The sequence below is a fragment of the Taudactylus pleione genome, unplaced genomic scaffold, assembly GCF_031769625.1.
Source record: "Taudactylus pleione unplaced genomic scaffold, aTauple2 ptg000006l, whole genome shotgun sequence".
Taxonomy (NCBI): Eukaryota; Metazoa; Chordata; class Amphibia; order Anura; family Myobatrachidae; genus Taudactylus; species Taudactylus pleione.
Genome location: NW_028284409.1, coordinates 21,583,945 through 21,607,346, shown reverse-complemented (window position 1 = coordinate 21,607,346; position 23,402 = coordinate 21,583,945). Strand labels below are relative to the sequence as shown.

Sequence of the window (23,402 nt, the reverse complement as noted above, 5' to 3'; positions counted from 1 at the left end):
ATATCAGCCCACAAGGCTGCAACCAGCCAAGTTCATATCAGTCCACAAGGCTGCAACCAGCCAAGTTCATATCAGCCCACAAGGCTGCAGCCAGACAAGTTCATATCAGCCCACAAGGCTGTAACTAGACAAGTTCATATCAGCCCACAAGGCTGCATACAGCCAAGTTCATATCAGCCCAAAAAAGCTGCAACCAGCCAAGTTCATATCAGCCCACAAAGCTGCAACCAGCCAAGATCATATCAGCCCACAAGACTGCAACTTAGCCACTGGGCCTAACCTTAGATAAGGACTTCCTTTTCAGTTGACCCCATCACTTCATATAATCCTCAGCATAATTGCTTTAGTCAGAGGTGAATCTTATCCTGGATCCTAAAACAATATGCCATCACCACTGTCACTATTCCTGGTCTCCTTGGACTGATCCTTCTGTGTGATCTATCAGGAGATCATAACAGTATAGCTGGTCCTAAAACACATAAAATTTAGTGGCAATCATGGATCCCACTCAGAATCCCGCTCAAGTCCTTGCAGCCCAGATGCAAGCCTTGACTCAAAAAGTTCAAGAACTTTCCCTCCGGGTTGAAAATGCTTGTTCTTCCTCCGTTCAAGTCACTGTCAGAGAGCCCAAAATAAATCTTCCAGAGTGTTTCTCTGGGAATCGTAAAGATTTTGTTAATTTCCGGCAGAGTTTTAAACTATATTTCAAACTACGACCTCTATCCTCTGGTTCAGAAACCCAATGTGTAGGTATAGTCATTTCCCTACTGCATGTTGACCCTCAAACCTGGGTGTTTAGGTTGCCCACTACCCATACAGCACTCCATTCCATGGATGCCATTTTTACAGCCCTTGGTCTCCTATATGATGATCTGGATAAGGTAGCTATGGCTGAAGCTAGTCTCCGATCATTATGACAGGGACGGAAAGCAGTGGAAGATTACTAAACAGAATTTTGCAAATGGTCAGTGGACTGCAGGTGGAATGACCCAGCGCTCCGTAGCCAATTTCGCCTGGGTCTTTGACCAGATTAAGGATATCCTTGTTCAGCATTCAGTTCCCGAAAGCCTGGATGAACTAATGCAATTGGCTATCCATGGTGACTGACGTCTCCGGGAACGTAGACTAGAGAAAGAACTTCCTACCTGTTACATGTCCAGTCCAGGACTTGTCTCCTGCCAGTATTCCTCCTGCTCCTGACCAGGCTTCTAGGTTGCCGGCTACTAGGAGACCAGACGTCAGAGGATTTCACATGTTTCCTCCTAGTGTTGCCTGATTGGCAGCTGATCCTATTTGAACTTCCTGGACTGTCGCCACCCTGTCGGCTATAGAGTTTTCATTTGGAACTTTTGGTTATGCAAACTGCTCTCTGTGCATCCAGACTTCCAGCTATATTTTCTACATGCTGCGTGTATTCTGCTCACCGGCTTTTAAGTGACCCAAGTACCCTGGGTCCAAGCAACGCTGTCTACAGAGCCCTCCAGGCCATACAGCTATCCTGCTTCTATACCACAGTTCAAGCATCGCTGTCTACTAAGCCCTCCAGGCCATACAGCTATCCTGCTTCTATACCACGGGTCAAGCATCGCTGTCTACAGAGCCCTGCAGGGTATACAGCTATCCTGCTTCTATACCACGGTTCAAACATCGCTGTCTACAGAGCCCTCCAGGCCATACAGCTATACTGCTTCTATACCACAGTTCAAGCATCGCTGTTTACAGAGCCTCCAGGTCATACAGCTATCCTGCTTCTATACCACGGTTCAAGCATCGCTGTCTACAGAGCCCTGCAGGCTATACAGCTATCCTGCTTCTATACCACGGTTCAAGCATTGCTGTCTATACAGCCTCCAGGCCATACAGCTATCCTGCTTCTATACCACGGTTCAAGCATTGCTGTCTACTGAGCCCCCTAGGCCATACAGCTATCCTGCTTCTAAACCACGTTTCTAGCTACGCTGTCTGCTAGGCCCTTCAGGCTATACAGCAATCCCGCTTCAACACCACGTTTCAAGCACCGCTGTCTACTAGGCCCTCCAGGCCATTCAGCAATCCTGCTTCAACACCACGTTTCAAGCCCCGCTGTCTACTAGGCCCTCCAGGCCATACAGCAATCCTGCTTCTACACCAGGTTTCAAGCATTGCTGTCTGCTAGGCCCTCCAGGCCATACTGCAATCCTGCTTCTATACCAGGTTTCAAGCATTGCTGTCTTGTAGGCCCTCCAGGCCATCCAGCAATCCTGCTTCTTCACCACGTTTCAAGCACCTCTGTCTACTAGGCCCTCCAGGCCATACAGCAATCCTGCTTCAACACCACGTTTCAAGCACCACTGTCTACTAGGCCCTCCAGGCCATACAGCAATCCTGCTTCAACACCATGTTTCAAGCACCACTGTCTACTAGGCCCTCCTGGCCATACAGCAATCCTGCTTCTACACCAGGTTTCAATCATCGCTGTCTGCTAGGCCCTCCAGGCCATACTGCAACCCTGCTTCTATACCAGGTTTCAAGCATCGCTGTCTTCTAGGCCCTCTAGGCCCTCCAGCAATCCTGCTTCCTCACCACGTTTCAAGCATTGCTGTCAGCTAGGGCTCCTGGCCATTTAACAACTTTAGTTTGGACTGTAAACCTACAGTATATTCTATTGACTGTCCTATGGTTTCAGCTCCTTATTGCACCATTGACATGTTGTGTTTTCACTGGTCCATCATATCATTTACTTAGTAGACTACCATGATTTAACCATACTTCTTGTGTTTGTTCTTCGATGTGCCACGTATCTCCAACACCTCCATCTCGGTCCTAGCAATTGCTAGAGGATCGTAACATTACCACTTCCCCTCGATCTCCTTTTTGGGTGTCATCTTCTGAACAAGAAGAACCTATGCAGTTATTATTATCATTTATTTATATGGTGCCACAAGTGTTCTGCTGCGCCTTACAAAGTTCATAATCAAACTGTTGACCAGTGACTTACAGAGCAATACAATACAGGTACAGGACAAGGATAATATACATTGCTACATTAGCGACCATAACACTGAGATAAGCAACAGAGCATAAGCAACCAATTGTTAGGTGCCCTAGTGGTGAGTAAGAAGTAAATGAAAGTAAAGTAAGGAGAAACACAAGAGGGTAGAGGGCCCTGCTCATAAGAGCTTCCATTCTAAAAGGGAGGGGCAGACAAACAAGTTTGACACAGATGGGGTAGACAGGGAGGAAGGAGCATGTAGCAGCGAGTTAGGATGATAGCTGGAAAGCTTTGATGAAGTAGTGGTCTTGAGAACCCGTTTGAAGGATTGCAAAGGGGTGGAGAGTCTGATGGGGAGTGGGTGAGAGTTCCAAAGGTGGGGAGCAGTGCAGGCAAAATCTTGGAGGTGGGATGAAGTAATCAGTTGGCATGAAAGGCGGTGTGCATTAGTTGAATGAAGAGAGCGGACAGGAAAGTGAAGGGAAATGAGATCAGAGATGTAAATGGGAAAAGATTGGGTAAGGGCTTTGTAAGCGAGTGTGAGAACCTTAAATTGGGTTCTGAAAGGGAAGGGGAGCCAGTAGAGGGCTTGTAGGAGAAGGAAGGCAGATGTAGAGCATTTGGAGAGAAAGATAAGCTTTGCAGCAGCATTAAGGACAGACTGGAGAGGAGAGAGAAGGGATTTGGGGAGGCCAGATAGGAGGAGGTTACAGTAGTCCAATCTGGAGATGACCAGTGAGTGTATGAGGGTTTTAGTAGCATCCTGGGTGAGATAGGGTCTGATTTTGGAAATATTTTTGAGATGGTAAAGACAGGACAGCAAAAGGTTCTGGATATGTGGTTTGAAGGAGAGGGATGAGTCCAGGATAACTCCAAGACAGCGCAGAAATAGTGGGAAGTGAGGTTATATGGGAGGGTGGGAAGACGATCAGCTCTGTCATATTAAGTTTAATAAATTGCTGGGAGTATTCCGTCTATTCTCAGAGGAGAAACACAGGAGATGATCCCTAGGTCTGTATCCTTACTGTGGCGGTAAGGGACATACAGCCTTAGCTTGCCCAGTCAAGTCGGGAAAAGGCAAGGTCTAGATCAGGCATGTCAAATTCGCGGCCCGCAGGCCGAATTCGGCCCACAGAAGCATTTTATGTGGCCCAACTATGTGGGCCCAAATACATATATTATGTGGCCCAGTCATCCCTGCAGTGGTCAGAGCTCAGCTCCAATCACGGCAGGGGTGACTGGGCCACATAATATTTGTGTTTAAACTTGAAACGCTGGTCTCTGAAGCGATCAGAGAAGCCTCTGATCACTTCAGGGGCCAGCGTTCACAGTGATGCAGCATTCCACCCACAATGTGAGTGGCCTTCCCTGCTGGATCTAGTTAGATCCAGTGAGCGGTGAGCGTTTACGCAGGAGTGATGCCCGGCGGCCAGCATGAAGAGAGGTAAGAGAGAGGTAAGTGGGGTCTGTTCTATCCTGGGAGGGGGCACAGCATAAGGGGCATTACTGGGAGCACTACTAGGGACATTACTGAGGATACAGCATAAGGGGCAATACTTGCGGCATTAATGGGGGCACTGCAAAAAGGGCACTACTGGGTGCACTACATAATGGGCACTACTGGGGAAACTGCCTAAGGGGCTCTAATACAGGAGGCATTGCATAAGGAGCTCTTATAAAGGGGGCATTGCATAAGGGCTCTTATGCAGGGGACACTGCATAATGGATACTACTAGGGGCAATGCGTAAGGGGCTCTAATACAGGGGTCATTGAATAAGGGGCACTACTGGGGGCACTGCGTAAGGGGCTCTAATACAGGGGGCATTGCATAAGGAGCTCTTATAAAGGGCTCCTTATACAGGGGGCACTGCATAATGGGCACAACTACAGTGGTATAAGGGGCTCTAATACAGGGGGCATTGTATAAGGGGCACTACTACAGGGGGCACTGCATTGGTTTTTATTAATAATAACCCTTACAAAATTGCATATAAGACTTTGTTTATTCTTGTGGCCCACACACTCTTAGACCTTGAATATACGGCCCGGTTGGTATTTTGAGTTTGACATGCCTGGTCTAACACTACCATCTGCATGTCAAAGCAGAAATAGAGATTTGTCAGTCCAGGCAACATTTTTTCAATATCCTGCTGCTGAAGACCATCCACAACCAGGTTCGATGTGCTGTAAATTCAGATATGCCAGTGGTTCCCAAACTGTGCGCCGCGGCACCCTGGGGTGCCTCGGGACACTTGCAGGGGTGTCTCAGGTTGGTGGTCCAGCACCAAATCAAAATCTTTATTGTCAATGTAATTTATTATGTGCACAAAAAGAAGCACAAACCATTCCACCACTATATAACCAAACCTAAGGATGACGGGTAAGCACAATTTACTTCACTGTACAGCTTTACTACATTTTTTTCAGAATTTCTCAATAACAAATCTTTGGCTTAGGGATGCCATGAAAACACTGCTGATGCACTAGGGTGCCGTGATTCAAAAAAGTTTGAGAACCACTGAGATATGCTCTTCTACAGAACACTGGGCCTGATTCAGTGCCGGACGCTCTTGAAGAGCGCTTGCTCTGAATCAGGGCGTCTTTTTTTTTTTTTTTTTGTGGCCTCCTGGCGGCTCGCTAAGCGTGCGGCCAGGTGATGGTCGCGACCATAGGGGCTTGCGACGAGACCCTTGTGGTAGGGTCTTGTCTGTCGCAAGCCCCAGAGAGCTCTCCACTGACATCACTGGTGATGTCAGTTGGTGCCTCCCACAAATGGCAGGTGTTCCTTCGGGAACGCCTCCGTTTGTGTAGCCACCCCCCCTCCCCGCCTACAAAACGGGGCGAGCTGTCGATCAACATCGATAGCTGCCCCGTTTGTAGTGAGCCCCAGAGCGAGAGATCTCTCTCCGGGGCTTGCGCATGCGCATGCCGCGCGTATGCTATACCCCACCATCGACCCGTTTGCGAGCGCTGTGCCGTTGTCTTCTTTTCTCTATCAAGTTGTCTGTGCTTGCTGAAATTGCCACTAACTGGATGTTTTTGGTTTTGCACACCATTCTCTGTAAACTCCAGAGAATGTTGTATGGAAAAATCCAAGCAGATCTACAGTTTCTGATATACTGAAATTTACCCATATGGTACTAACAATCATTCCATAACCAAAGTCATTTAGAGCACATTTTGTTTTTCATTCTCGTGTTTGGTTTGAACAACTGAAGCTCTTGACCATGCCTGCATGATTTTATGCATTGAGTTGCTGCCACATGAGTGGATGATTAGATATTTATATTACTGAGGTGTACAGGTGTATCTTATAAAGTGGTAATTGAGTGTATCTATACCTACTGTATAAATTAGGGGTGTGCACCGGCCACTTTTTGTATTTTGGTTTTGGATCTGGATCTTTCTTCGTGTTTTGGATCTGGATTGGTTTTGCTAAAACCACCCTTCCGTGTTTTGAGTTTTGTATCTGTATTTTTTTGGAAAAAAGCATAAAAACAGCTAAAATCACACAATTTGCTTTTTCTTTTGTTCCTACTTTATTATTAACCTCAATAATATTAATTTCCACTCATTTCCAGTCTATTCTGAACACCTCACAATATTCTTTTTAGGTCAAAACGTTGCACCGAGGTAGCTGGATGACCATGCTAAGCGACACAAGTGGGCGGCACAAACACGTGGCCCATCTAGGAGTGGCACTGCAGTGGCAGACAGGATGGCAGTTTGCAAAACTAGGCCCCAAAGAGTACATAATGCAAAGAACAAAAAGAGGTGCAAGATGGAATTGTCCTTGGGCCCTCCCACCCACCCTTATGTTGTATAAACAGGACATGCACACTTTAACAAACCAATAATTTCAGCTACAGGGTCTGCCACACGACTGTAGCTGAAATGATTGGTTCGTTTGGGCCCCCACAAAACAAGCTGGCAACTAATCTGTCCCTGCACAAACTGGCTCTACAGAGGCAATATGTCGTCCTCATCCTCATCCACCGATTCCTGACCCTCGTCAGTGTTGTGTACATCCTCATCCTCACAGAGTATTAATTTGTCCCCGCTGGAATCCACCACCACAGGTACCTCTGTACTTTCTGGAGGCGGGTTTCCCGGAAGAAATGATAATTCTTTATGATGAACATCATCTTCTCCACTTTTGTGAAAGCCACCTCCTACGCCTTTCGCTGACAAGGTTCCCGGCTGCACTAAAAACACTTTCGGAGTACACACTGGAGGGGGGGCAACTTAGGTAAAATAGAGCCAGTTTGTACAGGGGCCTCCAACTTGCGTCTTACCTGCCAGTACAGGTACGGACTGTCTAACAAGCCTACTTAGATGCTGTCACCGATATAATCCTTAACCATTCTGTCAATGGTGACAGTATCATATGCAGTAGACATGTCAGAAATTGTTGACAGGTCCTTCAGTCCGGACCAGATGTCCAAACTTGGTCCTGCCTGCCCTGCATCACCGCCAGCGGGTTGGTTAGGATATCTAAGTTGTTTCCTGGCAGCCCCAGTTGAGGGAGAAAATGAAGAAGGAGCTGTTGACGTGTCACATTCCGTTTCAGCTGACAGTGTTTTTACCAGCAGGTCTTTGCACCTCTGCAGGCTTGTGACTGCCGGAAAGAGTACACCACGTAGGCTTTAAACCTAGGATAGAACACGGTGGCCAAAATGTAGTGGTCTGATTTCAACAGATTGACCACCCTCGAATCCCAGCAAAGCGAATGAAGGGCTTCATCCACAAGTCCCACATACTGAGCGGAATCGCTCCGTCTTAGCTCCTCCTTCACTTTCTTCAGTTGCTTCTGCAAAAGCCTGATGAGGGGAATGACCTGACTCAAGCTGGCAGTGTATGAACTTACTTCACGTGCGGCAAGTTCAGGTTCAAAGCTTTTGCCCTTCTGCTCCACGGGAGGTTTCTGTCCTCCCTGAGCTCACGTGTGGCAAGTTCAAGTTCAAAGCTTTTGCCCTTCTGCTCCACGGGAGGTTTCTGTCCTCCCTGAGCTCGCCTTAGGAGAACCTTGCACAAAACGGAAATCATTCTCCACTGCGCTTGAGTCAGGTGCATACCCCCAGGAGGTTTAGGTTAGGGTGCGGGAAGGGGAGGTTAGGGTTAGGCACCCCCCAGGGAGGTTAGGGTTAGGCACCACTAAGGGAGGGCTAGGGTAGAGAGAGGGTAAGGTTACTTACCACCGCCTTCAGGATTCTCCACCTTCGGCCTTGTACTGTCAGCTGCCGGTATTTCATACCCAACCCAGGTGTACCTGCACGAAAGCTAAAATAGCCTGTATTTGATTGAGGCTACAGTTTTTGCAAGTGGTTTATGCACAATGATGGAACGTACTTCTTCTACCTTTGTAAATGTGTTAGACTTATGGGAACATGTGATTTCATATGTAGTACAGTCACATATTTTGATTTTCTTCATATAATCACTAGAACAGAACAAATCACTTTGAATAACTGGGAGATAAATAGCCTATTACTCAGACACGGACTTCTAAATAGTCCAATGTAAAAGGGAAAGACTCCATGGAGATTATGTAATAGGTTCCCAGAAGAAGGAACTGTCATAATATCATCAAGTTCAATGCTACATTTAAAGTAGCAATCAGTTATAAGACTGGTTTTGCCTTATAACTGATTGTCGCTTTAAACTGCCAATTGTCAAATGAAGACATAATAAAACAATGAAAATAAAAATATTGGGATGTGGGAGTTGGCCATTACTTTTGTGCCTATGGGTGCCCTGACCCCTGAATTCGCCCCTGGCTAAAGGGGTTATGTATCTTTAATAAATGGGGTCCTGTGAATAATAGTGAGTAGCTGTTTAAATGCTGTGTAAAGAAAGAAAAAAAGATTGTCAGCTGTGCCACTGCAGAAGAGATAGGTCATCAGCTCATTTGTTGCTTGCTGAAAATGAAACGGATTCTCAGGAAAATAATTAAATTTAATCTGCATGAACAACACAAGGCTTTTAAAGTGTCAAAAATATTAGCATATCAACAAGCACATCTTGGCCAGCAAGCCCTGCTTTCTGCATCTAACACTTGCTGGGCTCACAGAGGCGTCTTTGTTTAGAACTTCTGGTAAGAGAACTGGGAAGAAAGTGAGGGCAGAGATACATTTACATGAAGAAGAAACGGCAGATATACTGTATATGGAAAGAACAAGCCTGTGAATGAGGGAGATTTAAAGTAAAAAAAAAACCCTGTAAAGGGAGGAGGGGGGAAAGTGTGAGGGAGGGATGTAAAAAAGTGATTTGAAACAAAAAAAAAAGACGGAAGGAGAGTATGGTGCGGAGTTAAGAGACCATCGTGCTTGCAGCACAACCTAAATAACACAGTCAGGGGGAGAGGGAGGGTGTATGTGTGTGACCTGTGACCCGCAGTAATCTGCTGCTGCAGGAATGACAGGCATTCAGCTGAGCAGCACTGGAGCCCGGGCTGCTGCATCAGGCTGCTGCGGACACTCTGCCGGCTGGGCAGCAGGAGTATTCTGACGGGACAGCAGCACAGCTCACTCCAGCCGGGGAGAGGAAATGAAAGCCTGGGATTATTGTTGTTGGGAATGCCTGAGAGTCGCCTGATTGCTGGACAAAGGGGCCCCTCTTGGAAGTTAAGCAATGGGCCAGACCTCCGTGTCAACTCTATCTGAGCAGGCTAGCAGTGGTGAGTGTAAAACATGTGCATATCAGTACATGTATGTGTAGTTCCCTTCTGCATGATTGCGTGTATCTAACAACTACTAGGCAAACCTCCAGTCTGTGTAACTGGTCCCATGTGTTGTGGAGAGCCCAGTACAGATAGCGCTGGGTAGTACGGCTAGCTACACTGTGTATGCAGCAGGGCTATGATGGGTGAGCTATGAGTGGTGCCCTGCTCTGCCCATCGCATCCCAGCCCACTGATCCCGTGTATACATAACACATATCTATAGTGTGATGATCAGACAGAGGCAGAATGTGCCCTAGCCTGGGCTGCGGACCCATTTCTAACTTTTCGGCCGATACTGTACCCTGATGAAGAGGGCGTTTACCTGTTAATTTATGTCTGCCAATAATGGCGACAATATCATAGAGTGATGGGAGAACCATGGTTCATGATAAAACACTAATTTTTTTTTATTATTTCCAGTGTAGAGACTGTAATATACATGTTTTAGTATGTGGAATATGTGCTTCTCTATATAATTTGGTTATTTATTGTGTTTTGTGTAGCAATACACTTCTTTAATCAGTAGGCACAGAATGAAACTATCATTATTGGGAAACAAAATCGTGATTTCCGGCTAAACTGATCGTTTGTTTGTTGGCACATAAATATTCCGATTAGTCCCAGTCGGAGTTTATAAAAGTCTGTATTGTGTAGGAGGAGCAGGGTAACCCTGAAGGAACCTTTTGAATTCAAGGTGATACATTGTATTTCCCCTGCAATTGAGTCATTCAGTCACTTTGCAGATTACTTATCAATCCCATAGTGTATTTAGAAGTGGTAATTTACCACTGACAAGTAAAAGTGTTTAAACACCCTAAACTGGTGTAAGATGATGTACTATTATCTATTTAGTAATTCTTATTAATTGCATTAACACATTGCTGGAAAATAATGTGTCCTGTGGAAACAATTGTTATCTTGAATTACGTTATGATTTTATTTGTGGGTGCTTGATATATATATATTTTTTATAAATGATAATAAACTTGCTAATAAAGATCAAAGTGTGGAATCTTTGGATGTCTACATTGCTGCGAAAAATACAGTGCCTACTGCAGTGTTTCCCAACCTCGGTCCTCAAGGCACACTAACAGTCCTGGTTTTAGAGATATCCATGCTTAATCACAGATGGTTAAATCAAATAACTGAGGTACTAATTGACACCTGTGCTTAACTATGGCTATCCTTAAAACCTGGACTGTTAGTGTGCCTTGAGGACCGTGGTTGGGAACCTCTGGCCTACTGGAATCGCCAAAAACAAGAATACTTTCAGTAGTTTTATGATTGTTTATATTTACCAGGTTCTTTCTTCTGTAATTACAATGTAGGCCTCCCAATTAATTTTCTAGAGCACCTGGGCAAAATACTGTATATTTACTAAGTGGTGGGGTTTCAAATCTCCTGATTTTATCTGTTTTGCAGACCATACTTAAAAGGGCAATAATAGTAGATGCAAAATTGGACTTGATTTGCTTTAAATATTATTGCCCTTTTAAAGCTGGCAGACAAAATCTGTAAAAAATCAGGGATTTTGAAAATCCACTGCTTAGTAAATATACCTTGATATATTTTACACTAATCAGACCTTGATCTCCACTGGTAGATTTCCTGTCCAATATAGATTGTGACATTAATATGGAACAGATCTGCATCTGTCAACACTCACATACATTCTTATAGTTACAGGGCAATGCATTATCTTTTCATAATTTAAAAAAAGGAAGGATGTGCACTATTGACTATGAAATAAACGGAAATAAAGCTTAGTTATGTGCTTTTGGGGCCTATCTATTAATAATCGAGGAACTGCTGCAATTATTAAGTATCCGTGTCATGGCGGATATTTAAATTTTTAATGGCAATATCCCTGCTATTTGCTAACTGTAGCTGAGTTATATCCCCTGCAATTAGTAGAAGTATGTTGCATCAGTGTCGGTGTCCTTGGAGGCTGATCTCTCCTGATTGTAAGCCTCCATAGACTTAAAGCATTTTACACCATCTGACAATGGTGTACACTAATGGGGCCAAACTCCAAAAAGCAAAGCTTTTTGGAGTTTGGTACATAGGGGGTCAGATCGTAGTCCCCATTGATAATAATGGGGACTGTGATCTGTAGTGCTAAAAAAATTCTTGATAAAATAGGGCCCTTCAACTTGAAGAGTTGTGAGACATTTATGACAACACTCTCTTAAATTGCCAAACCTAATATTTTGTGAGCACCATCACACAGTAGATTGCCAAGGCTACTCTAAAATGATTCATCAAGAAAAGCCTGGTAGTTTACTAATTTCCATTTTTTTTTTTTTGTGACATTTGTTTAAAATGCTAACAGATAAAGATTGTTATTTGTTGGGTAGATAATTATGTATGTGCCAATTGATTCCGTTCACCTGTCGGTCTGTTATTTTGAGTGTGCAAAGCTTTAGCTGCTGACACAAAACTGAAGTCTCTGTCACTGGTTGTCACCAGGGCTATGTGCCCAACACACTGGTTTATGTTATGTACAGACATAAACTGGCAGAGGGTGCAGGGGAGAGACAATGAGCCTTATTCAGATGTGGACGCTAAAGCAATCGCAGCTGTGATTTTGTACACAGCTGCCATGCGTAAAAATTTGGTAATGCTGTAGCTGCCTGGAAATGTTTTGAGACACCCACTGGCGGCCTCGCAGATCCAAGCAACTGTGTACAAATATACAGCGGTGGTCGCTGATTCTTCGATAATCAACCATCTGAGTCTGATCCTGATTGGACCCCTGTCCTTATCCCTTTCATACTGCGGCGCCGACCCAGGATATTACCGAGTCGGCGCTATTCACACCAGGGCTGGGTCTGCAGTGACCTGGCTCTTCAGGCATTGTAGTGAACGCTTGAAGATGATGCCGATCACACCGCAGGGTGCCCCAAGAACGACCCATGGCCAACCCTGCAAAGTATCCGAGTTGGAGCCCCGGGTCCCTGGACCCAGGTGGATCCATTTACACAGACAAAAATCCCAGGTTGATGCGCATCAACCCGGGATTTTTAGGTCTGTGTAAAAGGGGTATTACTCTATAGTCACTTAGAATGGCCGTGGGACCTGAGACACTAGCGCCATATTTTCTGCGAACGGGATCGCAGATGTAGGCAGATACATGCTCTGAAAACAGTCACGACATGCCTGCGTTTTTGCCACCACTCCCCGTTACCAGCCTTAAATGGTCTAATGTCAGTCACTTTGCAATTAAATCCTAACTGCGAGCAGCATCGAATCGGTACCTTAGTGCGCACAGTGCGTCAGTGACGCATGTGCGGATGCCCGATAGTCACTGAACTGCATAAATATCGGCAGTGCCTCCACATTTGAATTAGGCCCAGTGTCTGAAAGTTGGATGCACGGGGCTGTCCGGCTCTTTCTGTGATATCAGCAGGATAACTGAGCAGGATGATCACATGGATTGGGGGACAGAGTTGGGACCAGGTGGCACAGGGATGATGGAAATACAGTGATAACTAAGTGGTCACTTAACACTAGCCATTTCAGTTAACAATTACAATTTTATTTAGAAATCCGGGGGTTTTTTTTTTAGATTTTTTTTTTCTATGCAAACAACCAGTACAACCCAAAACAAGCAAGAAAACAATAAGCCCCTAGAAACTAATCAAAACAAGGGGTCTCCAAAGAACAGCAAGACTCATGTCAAAAGCAAGATTATACAATAATATTGTAGTATAATAGTGTAGAAAGGAATAATATTGACAAGCAATACCCACAGAACTGCCATTACAAGGAGGAAGAGAGGGTAAAACATAACCAAATCGCTGTGCATGGCTGTATGACGTTCAAGCAAGTGCGATATTTTTATTTTTATTTTTTTTTACACTTGTTTGTAATCCCCTTTCACACAGAAAAGCAAATTAATGGGTAAAACACTTTAACCCGGTAAGTTGTTGATGAACATGGGTCCTTTTTCTGTGTGAAAGGGTCAACCCGCTTCAAAATTCTTGGGACTTCGACCCTGGTATTTACCAGGGTAGGAGACACGACAATTTCGAACCAGGTTGACCCTTTCACACAGAAAAAAATACCTTTGTTGATCAGCAAATTACTGGGTAGAAATGTACGACCTGGTAATTTGCTTTTCTGTGTAATAGGGGTTTCAGGCTGGAACCAACAAAATGACCCGGCACTCAAATGCCTGGTAAAAGCTGGGTTTTTGGGAAAATTCTGTGTGAAAGTGGTATTAGTGGCACTCTCTGGCAGAGTATAATAGGCACTACCTGCATCTTGTATATTCTGTTTATAATTGTGTGTGGCTACCGCCACAACACCTGTATGTCATTTAGCAAGTTTCTAATGTTAAAAGGCAAGTGCTTTCCACACTTTATAGTCTGTCAGTGTGGGGAGCAGCCATGTGTGCAATGTGCCTGCGAGTCCAGTCCCTGAAAAGAGTTATGGAGCGTACACACGGTCAGATTTGTCAGACTTGTCAGATTTGTCAGATAAACGACTAAACGATTTGAACGATTTGACCAAAGTTTTGAACGATTGAACGATTTTTGACTGCATTAAATTGAATGGAATCGTCCAAGTCTGACTGCAAACCCATCAGATGTCAGATATCGTTATCTGACAAACGGGAACGCGCATCATTGATCGTCCATCGTTCAGGCATGTCAGATATGAACGATTTTCCTTCAGATATGAACGACTGAACGATTTTTAAATCGTTATCGTCCATATCTGAAGAAAAAATCTGATCGTGTGTATGCACCATAACATTGCAGGTTATGCAAGATACACTCTGCTAGAGACTGTAACAAATCAACCGAGACGGACAGGGGAAAAGATTTCCAAACTTACTCTTTGAGCTTTTTACATGCATACCTTTAAAAGTACAAAAAAGTGGATTTATTCCAGGAAAATGGTTCTATTAATATATCTTTTGACCCTTTTACTATACTTATTATTTATTGGCATTCATTTATATAGCACGCACATATTCTGCAGTGCTTTATAGAGTATATTCAGTCATTCACACCAGTCCCTACCACATGCTCACACACATACACACTAGGGCAGTGGTTCCTAAACTGTATGCCGTGGCACCCTGTGGTGCCTCCGGACACTCTCAGGGGTGCTTCAGGTTGGAGGTCCAGCACCAAATCAAACTATTTATGGTCAATGTAAGAGGCCAAAACATAAAATATGTGGACAAACAGAAATGCAACTGTCCACCATCACATAACTGACCTCTAAAGGTTCCTACACACTTGGCGATGTACGATTTCCCTTGAACTCTCCCCCGGCAGCTCCCTGGCAGTCCTGCACACGATTTGGAGTAAAAATGTCCAATCTGACTTAAGATTTATCGTGCATCCAGTGCATTGTGTCCCAGATTGGCAAATCTGCCCTACAGCACGGCAGATCTGAAGATGCGATGTGTGACCAGCGGGGACGAGTATCGCATCGTGATCGTGAGTGGGGACTCACGATTTGGGCATTTTTTTACACGATCTGTCATTCCAATGCGTCGGAATCGGCCAGATCATGTAAAAAATCGCCAAGTGTGTAGGCACCCTTAGGATGACAGGTAAGCACAATTTGATTTTAATCATTTTTTTTCTAAATAACAAACTTTTGGATTAGGGGTGCCATGAAAAAAATGTTGATACTCTAGGGTGCCATGATTCAAGAAAGTTTGGGAATCGCTATAATAGGGTTAATTTTTGTCGGGAGCTAATTAACCTACCAGTATATTTTTGGATTGTGGGAGGAACCCGAAAGTACCAGGAGGAAACCCAAGCAAGCACAGGGAAAATATACAAACTCCACACAGTTAGGGCCGTGGTGGGAATTGAATCTAAGACCTCAATGCTGTGAGGCAGTAATGCTAATCATTACACCAACTGTGCTGCATAACTCAAAAATATATATGGAGCAGCGCAGTGGTTAGCATTGCTTGCTATCAGTGCTGAGGCCATGGGTTCCTATAGGGCCCTATCTGTATTCTTCCAAATACTCAGGTTTCCTTTAATAATCCAGCAAGCATTTACCAATAGGTCAATTGGCTTCAAATAAGAATAGACTTTAGTGTTTGTGTTATATGAAACAGGGACTGATGTGAATGATTACATATACAGTATGAGTACCTGAATGAGCCCACGATGGCTGACACACCCTATGTAAGGTGCTTTAAGTTACTGTGGGAGAAGTGTACTATATACATCATTATTAGGTGCCATATCTATATAATAACTAACAGTTGTTTATGCTCTGTTGCTATTTGGGTGTTATAGTCGCTAATGTAGCAATGTATATTATCCATGTCCTTGTCCTGCACTGTATTGTATTGTAAGTCACTGGTTACGTATTTGTTCATGTACTTTGTAAGGCGCTGCAGAACACTTGTGGCGCCATAAAAATAAACGATAATAATAATATTTAATTAAGATTTAATGAAATTAAAATGTTTACCCAGACATTCATATCTATCCTATGTAAAGTACTTTGAGCCCCTGTGCTAGAAAGGTGCTATATGCATTATTTTATACAAATTATATAAATGTAACATACGTGCCAACCTTGATGTTTTCCTCTCCGGGAGAAGCAGGTGGGATGTGATGGGGGTGGGGCCAGGTGATTTGCATCATTAGGCCTCACCCCATCACAACAAAATGCCACGATTTGTGCATATTTAAATAGGAGGTGGGGCCAAATGACGTGATTATCATAGACTCATGCCATTATGCACTGCCCCTTCCTCACGGACCCGTCAATTCCAGGTAAGTTTCTCCTCCGTTTGCCCACATCTCTAGGAAGTGGGTGGGATGCGGGAGGAGTGCCTACTCTTCTGGGGGCTAACCAAAAAATCGCGAGCCTCTCGTAGGTTCCGGGAGATTTGGCAAATATGATATAAAATTCTTAAACATTTTGCAAAGGATGTGTGTGTATATACAATACTGTGCAAATGTTTTAGGCAGGTGTGGAAAAAATGCTGCAAATTAAGAATGCTTTCTAAAATAGAAGTGATTAATAGTTTATTTTTATCAATTAAAATGCAAAGTGAATGAACAGTCATGCCTGCTTCTAGTGTTCACCTGAAGTAGTAGTGCATACCTGGCAGCCTCTCATTTAAAATGCCAACTTTATCCCTTTATATAATTGTAAGTTGAAGCTGGTTATGCACTGCTGTGTTTGTTCACCAAAAAAAATCTTGACAAATCTATTTATTCATTTACAAGTTTATTTAAATTGAACATAGTTGATTATCAGCTTTTAACAAGTTTAAATGATTTTATATATTCAAAATACAGTAACCATCATAAGTATCAGGAAGTCAATAAATTGCTATTTGTTCCTTGGTTTGACATTGATACCGATCATTAACAAAAGCCAACTCTTGATTTTTGCCTCTAGTGTTTAGCAAGTGATTTGCAGAAGTAACTATTGTGGTCCTCAATTAGCTGTTAAGAGACCTTATATCAGTGTACTGTTTAACACTTATGAAGCAAATGACCTGTCTAATTCATCCCTCAGGCATGTGAATTCAAAGGACAATTATATGGCAAATGACTAGTAAAGACTAAAATGATGAACTATATATCTGGTTATTCAGACTATTAAACTGGCCATTTCTGGGCACATGTGGTCTCCAAGTTATAAATTTAATCTCCTGTGAGCAGTGTCCCCTATACTTTTGTATACCCTTCACTTTTGCCTCCAGATCTCTGCCTAATTTGGCCTTCCCACCCACTTTGCTAACTCTCTTGTATCTTACCAGTACTGCCACTCCCTTTCTTTCCCTTTTAGAATGTAAGCTCTTGTGCACAGGGCCCTCCCGTCTAACGTTTCTACTTGCTCCAGCTGATTTGGGTCACTTTTATTTATTATATGTTGGCATTATGTGTTGTCATTATTCCCACTTTTGCAACTATGTGGTTGTGTTTACTATTTCTCTTTCTCTGTATCTGTTTCTTGCTCCAAACTGTTACTATGTATTTCACTTAATACTGATACTTGTTTTATGCTGTTTTGTATTTTTGTTCTGCACGGCGCTGCAGAATTTTGTTGCGCCTTATAAATAAAAGCTAATAATAATAATTGTCTGATACAGAACATGTTGTCCATATGATAATAATGCCCTTTTTAATTTGTGTTTATCTGCCTTTTATTAAAATTTAATCTCTTTATTTATAACCACATCAAGAGGAGAAAAAGCATGCAGTAAAGACCAACCGCATATGCAGGATCCGTACAAACCAGACACACATAAGAATAATTAACATAATGCACAGTTGAGCAGTCCGTACAATAACAAAAAAAAAACAGCAACATGTGAGAGGCTGACTGCTGGAAACAATGCTGAAAGGGCAAATGAAACAAACATTTTGTTGTGAAGCAAGCTAGTAACATACTGTATTCCGTCACTGCAACGTGTCAAACTCAAGCAAGCATAGCATCATAGTTTGGAGAGTCCAGCTTCTTCCAGTCCTTAGCAATTTGGGAGTGGGCCGCAGTACAGACATGCTGTACTATCTTGTCAGGGGATCTACTGATACCTCTTTTCCACTAAAAACCCAGGTCCGACCTGGGTTTTTGGACATTGTTCCAACCCTGGTCAGACCCATTTACACTGCACCTTTGATCTGGGTTACTCCCAGGTCAGCCCTGTTCACACTGAACTCAGGTCTGCCCTGCTAAACCTGTGAGGTCATAAAAAGTGGGAGGTGAATGCTCGACAACCACCAATCCGCTCATTTTAGGCGTGATCCAGGTCAGGGTTGCACCGTTTACACTGCACCATTACCTGGGTCCAACCCTGGTAGCTACCTGGGTTGGATTGCCGGGTCACTTGACCCAGGTTATTTTTCAGGGACCCTTTTACACTGAGCTGCGACCGGGGTAGACCCAGCAAAAACCCAGGTTTTTGCTCTGGTGTAAAAGGGGTATTAGAGTCATCAAGAGCATAATAGTACCCCTTTTACACCAGAGCAAAAACCTGGGTTTTTGCTGGGTCTACCTGGGTCGCAGCTCAGTGTAAAAGGGTCCCTGAAACATAACCCGGGTCAAGTGACCCGGCAATCCAACCCAGGTAGCTACCAGGGTCAGACCCAGGATGGACCTGGGTAATGGTGCAGTGTAAACGGCGCAACCTAGATTATCCAACCTGGGTCATGCCTAAAATGAGCTGATTGGTGGTTGTGGAGCAGTCACCTCACACTTTTTACAACTTTAGCAGGGCAGACCCAGGTTTAGTGTGAACGGGGCTGACCTGAGATTAACCCAGATCCATGGTGCTGTGTAAATGGGGTCTGACCTGGGTTGGAACCATGTCTGAAAACCCAGGTCGGACCCGAGTTTTTGGTGGAAAAGAGGTATAAGAGGGTCAGTAGGCACAGTGAATTATCTGCCTTTTCAAAAAAAAGAGGTTATGTATCAATCAGAAAATGAAAGTTGCTTTATGATTGGTAATAACCAACACAACCTTTTCACCATTTGCCATTAATGACCCTAACGTCTGAAAGTTTAATTAAACAAACAAAACAAAAACACACGCATAATTTTGGATATGATAATAGCTTATACTTTTAATGTTTCTTTCTAAAGGTGGGTACACACCTGACAGATATATCTGCAGATGATGGTCGTTCATACACACTGAATGGCCATCATCTGCTTGTGCCCTCGGGTTCCAGTGGCTGGTGGGCATGTCCCGCCCCCCTCCCTGCGGCTGCTGCTGTGTGTGTACTGGTGGTCTGTATGGGCGGTCTGCAGAAATATCTGTCCATTGGCAGTGCAGCACAGCCAATGCGATATGTTGATGAACGGTGACGTACGCCGACATATCGCGGATAGACACTGGCCGACAGGCAGCAGATACATTGGTCGATCAATTGATCGGCCAATGTATTGGTCAGTGTGTACCCTGCCTAAGAATTTATTAGCAATACCACCATATAACTTGCATATATATTCATCTATAATTGCCATGTGAGCTGAGCCACCTGGCTATTCTATATATAAGCATGGCAGATGTGAAGGACACAACAGTCATTGCACAGTCACCATACAAATCTGCCTACTTGGAAAATCTAAGTAGATTTATTTTATCTGGTTTATAATTATTAATGTCACCAAGGAGTCTGAATTAAAGAAAAAATGTTAGTTACATATAGTATCTGTAAGGCTTTGTACACTTGGGTGCCAAGTAATTCTCTGTAGTGTGTCTTGCAGTGGGCGCTCGTTGGATGTGAGAGTACGCTACAAGCATTGATGACTCTTCCGGGAGATTCACAACAATTGTTTATGTTCTAGCTTGTGTTCACCAAAGGATTCAATGAACCTCTAATTTCCCAGCATTCACATTATGTTTAAAGCATCCTAAGCGGCCATTACAGTCCAAGTTTTAAGGATATCCATGCTTGAACACAGGTGACTTAATTAGTACCTCAGTCAATTTGATTTAACCACCTAGACTAAAGCGTGGATATCCATTAAAACCTGGACTGTAGTTTTATTCTGAAAGGTCTCCTTTTAAAACTGTATAGAAAGAAATAAGCTTGTGCTCAATTTATCGTATACTGTCAGGGATAAAAGCTGCATGGCAACATACATGCCCTATAGGTATATAAACAAAAAACATAGTTGGTGTCTGCGCTTACCCTTCCTATTGTACATGTGTATATATCTAGCTAATTCAAAAGTTTTAAGTATTAGCTCATATTGTGATCAAAACATTTAAGATTGCAGATCACATCACTCATCGGTCCTCCTGTTTGCAAGCCTTACACTTACATCTATGCTTCAATCAACACAACAATGCAAAAACACAAATGCATTCACCTCTCAGGTATTTAGGCTGACATGCAACAATGGTCTTGTATATAAAACACACCCAAATTGCCTTCAATAGGTTGGATCGACAGCTGTTAAGTCATTAGGCAATATTTGGAAACAAAATAGAAAAGAAATATGCCCCAGTTTGGTCACTCCCCTACTGTCCAGGTTACCAGCTACCTGGCAATACACAGTAAATGATTTATACGTATACAAAAAAAACACTTGTTTAATTTACTGTATTTTATTATTGCTTGTAACTTTGATGTTTGTGTAGGACTTGCAGATATGAGAACCGGTGATTTGGTTACAAGCTAAAATGGTTTGATCAAAATATTGGCAAATACCTAATTTTAAGCTGTACCTAAGTGCCAAACTTCACTACTTGCACTAAGCCATTTTGATGCATCTAGTCTGAGTTTTTTTTTTATTGGGTCGTATGCCATTATATACAAAGTGGCCAGTTATTTTGAGCTTCTCAAAGTAAATCACCTGCTTTTCACCTGAGATGTGATCAGGACCAGCGAGATTGAACAGGTCTTGGTACTGGGGTGTGTAGCCTCAGTAGGGGGCATGGCAATGCTCCATCATATACCCTTTTCAGATATACACCAAAACCTGGGCTTTTTCCTGTGCATGCACATCGACCCAGGTCTTGGCTATGTCTGAACAGAATCTACCGGGGTCAGATTCTTGAGTCTGCAACCCTGAAATTGACTAGGGACTTGCAACCCGGGTTAGTGCCCCAGCTTATATCTTGATGACCTGTTCTATGCATAAAAAGACTTGATTGGTGACCACAGTAGTGCTTGAGATGACCTCACTGGAAGACCCAGATCTGGTGTGAAGGGTGATGACCCGGGAATAACCTGGGACCATCACCCAGGTGTGAAAGGGGTTAAGTGCTGAAACCTCGGCTTCAACCTGTGTTCAGGGTCCAGGGTTCTGAGCCAGGTTAAAGCCGGGATTTATGTCTTAAGGGGATAGACTATGTTATTATGGTGGCCGCTACATAACAGGGACATGGTTGGACACGTGGATACACCTCCTCTGCACTGTACTAATAGAGAGGTCTGTGTACTTTGTACCCATCCCCTATTTCAGTACCCCTGGATGTGTTCAGCATCTATTTCATTTATGTCTAGTCTGTGTACAGTAATATATACATGGAAATTGTGAACACCATTAAGTGACTGTATCTAAGTTATAACTGGCTGTACGGTCACTTGCTTAAAGGACAAATTAACTTTTTGGCGAAGTCTTTACCAAGTTTACCTACTCCCACATATAATATAGGGGTCTATTTACTAAGCAGTGTTCGGAGACAGAGTGAAAAGTGATAAGGTGCCAGCCAATCAGCTCCCAACTGTCATTTTTCAAACACAGCCTGTTAGATGACAGTGGGGAGCTGATTGGATGGCTCCTTATCACTTTCTTATCACTTTTCACTCTGTCTCCTAACACTGCTTAGTAAATAGACCCCATAGGGGCAGACTTTTCTCCCATTGGGGGCGGGATGCTCTAAACGGAAAATGTGGTAAAAATATGAGATATGGTAAGAACTTACCCTTGTTATCTCTATTTCTACGAAGTCCATAGGGTTCCACAGGATACCTTGGGGTATAGGTGTGACGTCAGTCGCAGGGCACCAAAGAGTTAAGCTTTCAGCCTCCCAGGATGCACTAGGTCCCCCTCCTATACCCCGCCCCCGAGCCAAGGCACCTCAGTTAGTTACCAAGCCATAGGCCGGAGGAGGAGAAGGAAGAGAGAGAACAAAGATCTGGACACATACAAGAATCACATTCTCACCAGAGGGAGACTGAAAACCGGTGACCAGAGCAAAGCCCATCTGCAGCACAGGTGCGACAGGGCGGGAGTCCTGTGGAACCCTATGGACTTCGTAGAAATAGAGATAACAAGGGTAAGTTCTTACCATATCTCATATTTTCTACTTCAGGGTCCATAGGGTATCCACAGGATACCTTGGGGATGTCCCAAAGCAGTATCCTTTAAGGGTGGGGACGCTCCTGTGCAGAAAGGAGAATCCGCCGCCCGAAGGAAGCATCCTGAGAGGCGAAGGTGTCAAACCTGTAATACCTCACGAAGGTATGGACAGAAGACCACGTAGCAGCCTTGCAGATCTGAACTGCCGAGGCACCACGTCGAGCTGCCCACGAAGGACCCACAGACCTAGTGGAATGAGCCTTCAGAGAAGGAGGGACCGGTAGGCCTTCATGAAGATAAGCTTCAGAAATAGCCATACGGATCCAGGCTGCCAAAGTTTGCTTTGAAGCAGGCCAACCCTTTTTACGGAAGCCAAAGAGGACAAACAAAGCGTCCGACTTCCTAAACGAAGAAGTGCGGTCAACATAAGTCCTTAAGGCCCGCACAACATCCAAAGAGGCCTCACCCACGGAAAGACCCGGTGAGTTAAAGGCCGGAACAACTATTTCCTCGTTAATATGAAACTGGGAAACAACTTTGGGAAGAAACTCGGGCCGAGTGCGGAGCACTGCCCTGTTCCCATAAAAAACCAAGAAAGGGGGTCTACAAGAAAGAGCCCCTAACTCAGAAACACGTCTGGCCGAAGCAATGGCCAGAAGGAAAACAGTCTTAGCTGTTAGCCATTTAAGATCCACTGAGCCCAGTGGTTCAAACGGCGGTCCTTGGAGAGCCCTCAGGACCACAGCCAAATCCCAAGGCGCCACAGGTGGAACAAAGGGCGGCTGAATGCGGAGAACACCCTGCATAAAGGTGCGCACATCCGGGATTGTAGCAATCCTACGGTGAAACCAGATAGATAGGGCCGAAACCTGTACCTTCAAAGAAGCAAGGCGAAGCCCATGATCTAGTCCCGCTTGCAGGAAGGCGAGAATCCGAGACAGACGAAAC

The 23,402-nt window shown here is 44.0% G+C and overlaps 1 protein-coding gene across 4 annotated transcripts in view; it reads left to right on the top strand.

The window, feature by feature from the left end:
• Positions 1-23,402, top strand: part of PHACTR2 (phosphatase and actin regulator 2) — a 302,858-nt gene that overhangs the window by 88,234 nt on the left and 191,222 nt on the right. The window contains exon 1 of one of the 4 annotated variants that reach the window (XM_088454588.1): positions 9,314-9,648. The exons of the other annotated variants lie outside the window; for them this stretch is intronic. Within the exon in view, the coding sequence (XP_088310714.1) occupies positions 9,603-9,648 (46 nt within the window). The 5' untranslated portion in view covers positions 9,314-9,602. Of the gene's footprint in view, positions 1-9,313; positions 9,649-23,402 lie in introns of those variants that run through there. 4 annotated transcript variants of the gene reach the window in all.